At 41.7% G+C, this 7,917-nt stretch overlaps 1 protein-coding gene across 1 annotated transcript in view; it reads left to right on the top strand.

Moving 5' to 3' along the window:
• The first annotated feature begins 790 nt into the window (after positions 1 to 790).
• Positions 791 to 7,917, top strand: part of smarcd2 (SWI/SNF related, matrix associated, actin dependent regulator of chromatin, subfamily d, member 2) — a 29,034-nt gene continuing 21,907 nt past the window's right edge. Inside the window, exon 1 of the mRNA XM_003222585.3 lies at positions 791 to 1,041. Within this exon, the coding sequence (XP_003222633.2) occupies positions 859 to 1,041 (183 nt within the window). The 5' untranslated portion in view covers positions 791 to 858. The remainder of the gene's footprint in view (positions 1,042 to 7,917) is intronic.

Raw genomic sequence — 7,917 nt, 5'->3', positions numbered from 1 at the left:
CAACCACACTCCTCAGGATGTCTGGTTCTAATTCACTCACTGCACCATCAAGGCTATCCTCGATATTATTATCTTTCCTATAAAGGCAACGAAGGTCCGCATAGTCAAAGCAATGGTATTCCCCATAGTAACCTATGGATGTGAGAGCTGGACCATAAGGAAGGTTGAGCGAAGGAAGATAGACACTTTTGAACTCTGGTGCTGGAGGAAAATCCTGAGAGTGCCGTGGACCGCAAGAAGATCCAACCAGTCCATCCTCCAGGAAATAATGCCCTGCTGCTCACTGGAGGGAAGGATATTAAAGGCAAAGCTGAAGTATTTTGGCCACATCATGAGGAGACAGGAAAGCTTGAAAAAGATTACGATGCTGGGGAAAATGGAAGGAAAAAGGAAGAGAGACCGACCACTTTGTGGGAATGGGAGCTTGTATGTGTAGTGGACAGGACACCCCAGCCACACATATATACGTATTTTCACTTTTATTATGTGTATAGATAAATGTATATGTATATATGTATGAGAGATTGACAGACATGGAGATAAACATTCCAGTCAGAAGGAGAGTGTTTGCCCTCGTGACTGGGCCGCGTGCCTCTCTGAGGCGCTTCTTTGGCGCTGGGCCTCATCAGGCGCTCATTTGCCTCGCTTTCTCTCTCTCGGCTCCCCCGCCTCCTTTCCCGCTCTCTTGGCGGTTGACGGGGGAGGGCGGTCCCGGAGGAGGAGCCTGCCGCCGCTGGCGCCTGTGATTGGCTGAGGGAGTCCTTCGCCTCGTCAGTCAATCGAAACCGCTTCCTTCTTTTTTCCTCAGACGGCAGTTGCCTTCGACGGAGGAAGGATTCATCTCTTGCTTTTCCTCTCATGGCCGGGCGCGGCGGGAACTTCCCCCTGACCTCGCCGCCCGAGAGGCTGCCTTCCATGGCTCTCTCGGCCTCGGCAGGCGTCCCTCTTCCCCCGGGGCCCGGAGGCGGCGGGCTTTTGCGAGGAGGGCCCAGCCCCGGGGCCACCCCATTCCGGCCCATGGCGCACGGAGTCCCCTTCCAAGTAAGCTTCAGAGGGAAAGCAGACATGGGGAAGGAATTGCCTTCAGACACGTGTCTGGGCCAGGGAGAGCCCTTGGGAAGGGTTTGGCTTTCAAAACAAGCTGCTGTTTTTGTGCCTTCGGGTGTTTCTTCCCCTCCTAAGGTGACCCTCTCGCAGGGTTTTGTTTTGTTGATTTGCTCAGAAGTTGTTTATTGTGCTTTTCTCTGAGGCTGAGAGATTGTGACCCATCTGGTGGGCTTCCATGGCAGTGATACTATCAATAAGGAAAGGTTTTTCCCTGACGTTAAGCCTAGTCGTGTCCGTCTCCGGGGGTTGGGGCTCATCTCCATTTCTAAGCTGAAGAGCCGGCGTTGTCCGTAGACACCTCCAAGGTCATGTGGCCGGCATGACTGCATGGAGCACCCTTACCATCCCGCCAGAGCGGTACCTATCGATCCACTCAAATTTACATGTTTTAGAACTGTTAGGTGGGCAGAAGCTGGAGTTGACATCGGGAGCTCACTCCGCCCCTCAAATTCGAACCTCCAACCAGCAAATTCAGCAGCTCAGCGGTTTAACCCACTGGGCCACCTTGGTCTATCAATACTGCTGTCAATTCCAGTTTCTGAATCCATTTCACACTATGTAACATGGTTTTTGTTTCTAGCTTCTAAATGTCATTTCCTAATCGGTTTTATCATTAAAACCGATTTTCATGGGGGGGAAAAAATCATGAAATCGCAAAAAGTTTTGTTTTCTTTTTTTGCGGGGCATCCTGCAGCATATTTTGCTATAGTTCTGCAATGAATATTTTATTTATCATGTTAGAAGCGATTGAGAATAAAATTATAATGCATAAAAAACTACAAAGTTAAAAACTTGGCATTATTCTAAATTTCCTTTGACCAGAAGCCGCCACCTTGGAATGGCTCTAGTGTCTCTATAAGAAGGTCCTCCATTGTGCATGCGGCAGGGCTCAGACTTTATTTATTTACTTATTTATTGTGCCAGAAGCAAACCGAGGGTACAGTTGTAATGTACAGTAGAGTCTCACTTATCCAACATAAACGGGCCGGCAGAATGTTGGATAAGCGAATATGTTGGATAATAAGGAGGGATTAAGGAAAAGCCTATTAAACATCAAGTTAGATTATGATTTTGCAAATGAAGCACCAAAACATAATGTTAGACAACAAATTTGACAGAAAAAGTAGTTCAATGTGTAGTAATGCTATGTTGTAATTACTGTATTTACTAATTTAGCACCAAAATATAATGATGTATTGAAAACACTGACTACAAAAATGCATTGGATAATCCAGAACGTTGGATAAGCGAGACTCTACTGTATTTAAAACCACAAACAAAGTTAAAATCTTGGCATTATACTAAATGTCCATTGACCAGTAGCTGGCTGCTTGGAGTGCTTCTGGTGTTGCTATAAAAAGGTCCTCCATTGTGTATGTGGCAGGACTCAGACTGCATTGTAGTAAGTGGTCTGTGGTTTGCTTTTCTCTTTACTCACATGTCGTGGACTCCACTTTGTAGCCCCATTTCCAAATATTGGTTCTGCATCTCGTGGTGCCGAAGCGCAGTGTGTTCAGCATCTTCCAAGTCCCCCAATCTTTGTGTGCCAGGGGGGAGTTTATCATCCGGTCTCAGCCGCTGATTGAGGTTTCAGGTTTTAGCCTGCCACTTTTGGACTCTTGATTGCTGAGGTGTTCCTGCGAGTATCTCTAGATCTTAGAAAAATATTTCTTGCTTTAAGACGTTGGCATGTTGGCTGATATCCAAACAGAGGGTGGGCTGGAGATGTCAATGCCTTGGTCCTTTGTTTACTGGCTACTACTTCCCAATGGATATTAGGTGGTGCAATACCGGCTAAACAGTATAATTTATCCTACGGCGTGGGGTGTAGATATTCTGTGGTAATGTGACATGTCTCATTAAGGGCCACATCCACTGTATTGACATGGTGAGATGTATTCCACACTGGGCATGCGTATTCAGCAACAGAGTAGCAAAGTGTGGGGACAGATGTCTTCACTGTGTCTGGTTGTGATTGCCAGGTTGTGCCAGTCAGCTTTTGTTGATGTTATTTCTAGCGCCCACTTTTTGCTTGATATTCAAGCAGTGCTTCTTATAAGTCAGATCATGGTTCTGGTCCAGAGTAATTCCCAGGTATTTTGGTGTGCTGCAGTGCTCCAATGGTATTCCTTCCCAGGCCATCCTCAGGGCTCAAGATGCTTTGTCTGTTCTTAAGATAAAAAGCACACCTCTGTGTTTTAGATGGATTAGAAATCAGCTGGTTTTCCCTATAGTAAGCAGTAAGAGCACATAGAGCTTCAGAGAGCTTCTGTTCATCCATTTCAAAGCTCCCTGCTTGAGCAGTGATGGCACAATTGTCAGTATAGATGAAACTCTCTGTCCCTTCTGGCAGTGGTTGATCATTTGTGTAAAGTGTTAATTGATGGAGCAAGCATGCTCCCCTGGGGCAGGCTATTCTTCTATCTTTGCCATCTGCTTCTCTGGCCCTGGAACTCAACAAAAATGCTCCTGTTTTGTAGCAGATTTCCTATGAAGCGGGTGAGGTGGTAATCTTTTGTGATATTATACATTTTTCTCAGGAGGAGGTGATGATGCAAAGTTTCACAGTATCATGAGCTGCTGACAGATCTATAAAGACAGCTCTTGTAATCTGCTGCCTTTCAAAACCATCTTCTATGTGTTGTGTCAGGGTCAGTACTTGTGATGTGCAGTTTTCCCTTTTCTGAAACCAACTTGCTGTGGAAGTTGTCATTTTGCAGTCTTTCTGTCAAAGAGGGCTGAAACTCCCATGATCCCACAGCAGTGAGCCATGGCAGTTAAATTGATGCCAAACAGCATTAATTCTACAGTGTAGAAGTTGCAGTGGTGGTCTTTTGAATCATTTCCCACCTATGGCTACCCTAAGGTGACCCTGTCATAAGCCTTTCATGGCCACATTTATTCAGAGAGGCCTTCTTCTGAGGCCAAGAGAATGTGACTCGCCCAAGGTCACCCAGTGGGTTTCATGACTGAACAGGGATTCAAACCCTGATCTCCAGAGTCCGCTCGAACCTGTTCCAACATACTGGCTTCTGATTAGAGAGATATCGGGATGGCAAGCAAGCAGCACCATGTTGCCAAATGCCTATTGGCAGCAGGATGTAGATGGTGTCTATTTGAGAGGAACATCCCCATAATTGGGGATTGTTGCATAGACTGCAGCAGTGTAGGTGATAAGGAGCATGTTTTGGGGGATTGTGCCAGAAGAGCAACTGTATATCAATATTTTTTATGTTTACTGGTTTTATGACATAAGGTTTAATTGTTTTAATATTATCCTCGTATTCTTATTTGCATTATGTCATATTTCTTGTGAACCACTTTTGAGACCCTATATTGGGGAAAAGTTGAGATAAAAATTAAGTAAATAAATAAAATAAGCTGTGACATATGCTGGAGAATGGCCAAAATACTAGCGTAAAGGCATTTCTAAAAACTAAACAGTCACAGTCAGGTCAGATTTTAGTTAAAGGTTCATTTTAATCTGAGATGTATGTGATATTTTATTAATACTGATGCAGTTGCTGCTTTTGAAGTGTAGCCTACCATGGAGTTTCAAAGCAGGGCTTAAAATTGAAATAATAAAAGTACAGGTAGGGTGTTTTGGAGTGTTGGAGTGTTGATATTGAAGGGTGTTGAAGTATTGTCTGTCGGCTGGGCTTATTCAGACCTAGCACTGGGCAACAAGAGTTCATTCTTGTTGCCTGCCATTGCTGTCCTGTCCAAAAAAATGCTTCACTACAGAAGTCTGCTTAAAGCTACAGTCTAAAATCCCTTCAGTGGTTTTGTGGTGTTGGGGGGTTTGACTTATTTTAACAGTGGAAAACTTCCATCTGAAAGCCTGGCTCTTGCTGTTCTCTCAAGGCAGAGCTGGTAAACACCTATCAGTATTAACATATCACTAGTTGAAAAGCCATATGGGTTAAGAAGACTGCCCTTCCAGCTTGTTTAAGCATGTATACAGAAAGACTAGTCTATGGAAAGAAACAGCTTCATCTGGAAAAGGATCGGAAGCATTTCCCTTGAAACCTTGGGCTTTGAAGTTTCTTTAGAGCCAAATATCTCATTCCCCTCTCCAACCCTTAATTATATAAATCTTTGTGTACTACCTCTTCAGCTGCCTCTTCAGTAGCTCATGACGTGTGGAGATAGTATTACACTCTCAGGTGCCGTAGGGTTGAGAGAAAATAAAGTGAGACACATAGCAGGGATGATAAAGGGAAAATAAACCTTTACTGATTTTTTATTGTCTCGGAGAAATGCACAATGTGGCCAGGGATCCATATTAGTTGATCTTGAAATAATGTCCATTGTATGCCTCATCACCAGAATTCTGTCTTGACATCAAGTCTGTTATATTTCTGAACCACCATAATGCAGATTGATCCTCCGGGGCTAAACTGGTTACCTTCTTAATTCTTTTCATCTATAAAACTCTGCTAGATGAGCAACTGTAATAATTACATATGATGTGTGGAATACAGTCATCTTATTGAGCCATCATTTGGGTTATTCTAAAACCTGCAGTCGTGCTTGTGAATAAGGAATTGTAGTTTCGTTTATTTATTTAAGAGGCATATATCCCACTTTCTCCCAATCAGATGGACACAAAATAACTGACTTAAATAATATATTAATTTCAGAGTACAGGCAGTCCCCAAGTTACAAACATCCAAATTATAAATGACTCCTAGTTAAGAACAGGAGTGAGACAACAGGAAGTGAGGCAAATCTACCCCTCGGAGGGGAAAGGAGAAAGTCACCCCTGGAAGAGTTATAATGGGGAAAAGTGTCTCAACTGAAGCTTTCTCACTAATCCTTGTTTCCACAACAAGCCAAAATGTTCAAAATCCAATTCTCACAGGGACAAAGTGAGGTGAAATCTTCTGAAAAGGGACACAGATGGCAAAGCAGTCACCATAGGGGTGTCAATCCTTCCCTATGCTATCCAAATATATATTTGGCAGGAGCTACACTTTAAAATGTACCTGTTCTGACTTACATACCAATTCAACTTAAGAACAAACCCATGCAACCTATCTTGTTCATAACTTAGGGTCTGCCTATAGTCAGCAGTATACACAAAAGTTAAAAACCAGCACGGTCAGTAGTTAGAGTGGTGGAATAAAATTTGGAAGATTTCTAGTCTGCTGACCCATGAAACTCACTGATTGACTTTGGATTCATGACTCTCTCTCAGCAGAATCTACCTTAGTAGGGAGGAAGAGAGACATTTACATAAACTTACTGAAAAAAAGTTGGGATATACATATAATTAATAAATCAATAACAACAATCAGCATTTTAAATTAACCTAAAACATATGAGATAATAATATTAAGCATGTTTCACATCAAAATCATGTAGTTTGAGCCCATGGTAAACAATCTAGTTTTCGGGAAGCACTTGGAAGGAATATAAGATCTCACTTGGAATGGCTTTTTGCAAAGTGGTCCATAATCAAACAGGCCATTATAATAATGGTCTGCCTTTCCATTAAAGACTGCAGAATCTGAAGCAGGACCACCTCAGAAGTTGTTACTCTCAGTGCAATGTCAAATCTTGGGAAATTCTTTCTCATTACAGAAATTTGATGTTAACTTTAGGAATGGTTAAATGATCTGCCTTTTGCAAATGCATACAAAAAGAATGTGAAATAATTCAGGTGACCAGAACATCAGAAAAAAAATGCTGCAAAATTGCATGTCATACTGTATAATAGCTTCCACCAACTTATGGATATGTGCTGATGACAATTTCTGTCATGCTGAGCTGGCATGGCACAGATGAGAGTTGGAGAGGGCTTATAAAAAACATTCCCTTGAAATTGTTGTCTTCAGTTATTTAAAAATACTGTATAATTTTTATCACCAATGTGCCATGTTATGTGAAAGCCTGTGTTTATGTCACCCAAAAGGCTCAATTTTTTTATAACTCTCTCATCTGCATGTTTAGAATGAAAGTATATACCACAGATGAGAGTGAAAGTGTACAAGATTGTAGTTTTAGTGTGTACTTCTGACCATACTGATGAAATCACCATGGTTTAGCAAGTTACAGGATGGGCTTGAGTTAGAAGACCTAGTTTGAAAGTTTGCCTCTGCAGTGGTCTCACCGAGAGAGTTTAAGCAGTACACTGCCAAGACCTCCCTCCCTTTCTGCAGAATGGAAATTAATTTTGTGTAACAGCTATACTGGAATAATACTGTACATTATTTATGAAGTTAGTGAGACTTGGCCTGATTAGTAATTAAAATGAGTGCATCTTGTAAAATATTGTTTCCCATAACCTGGTATTTCCTCTTTAGAGAATTTCCTGCACAATCTTAGATTCTGAACACTTGATAACTGTTTTCTTATATTGAAATATAACTATTGCAGTAGTCGTTCTTCTGAGATCTTTTGTTCACCTTCTTCTAAAAACTTAAATGGAGTTGAAAGGTGACATCTCCCTAATCAATTTCACAATTGTGTGGTTTGGAAACAAAAAAAATAGGCTTTATAATTTGCTTGAGGAAGAATACAGTTTAACTAAAACAGTAGACAAGAACCTGAATTTATTAAGAGTTGCTTTTATTCATAGTAACCCCAATTAGGTATCAATACCATTTATTAGTTGGTGCCATTTTTTTAAAACCTAAAAGTATGTTCAACTCTTTGTGCAAACTCTTGATTTCATGAAGAGAGTGTGAACATTTTACTTTTTTCATTAGCCACAATTTGCTTGTTGGTTCAATTTAGCAGATGGCAGTTAGGCATAAATATGGTTAATTTCAAAGAAGCCAGCTTTCTATACCTGACATTGTAGTT

Source organism: Anolis carolinensis, chromosome 6, assembly GCF_035594765.1.
Source record: "Anolis carolinensis isolate JA03-04 chromosome 6, rAnoCar3.1.pri, whole genome shotgun sequence".
Lineage (NCBI taxonomy): Eukaryota > Metazoa > Chordata > Lepidosauria > Squamata > Dactyloidae > Anolis > Anolis carolinensis.
Note: the sequence above shows the minus strand (reverse complement) of the source record. Positions and strands in the feature narration are given on the sequence as shown.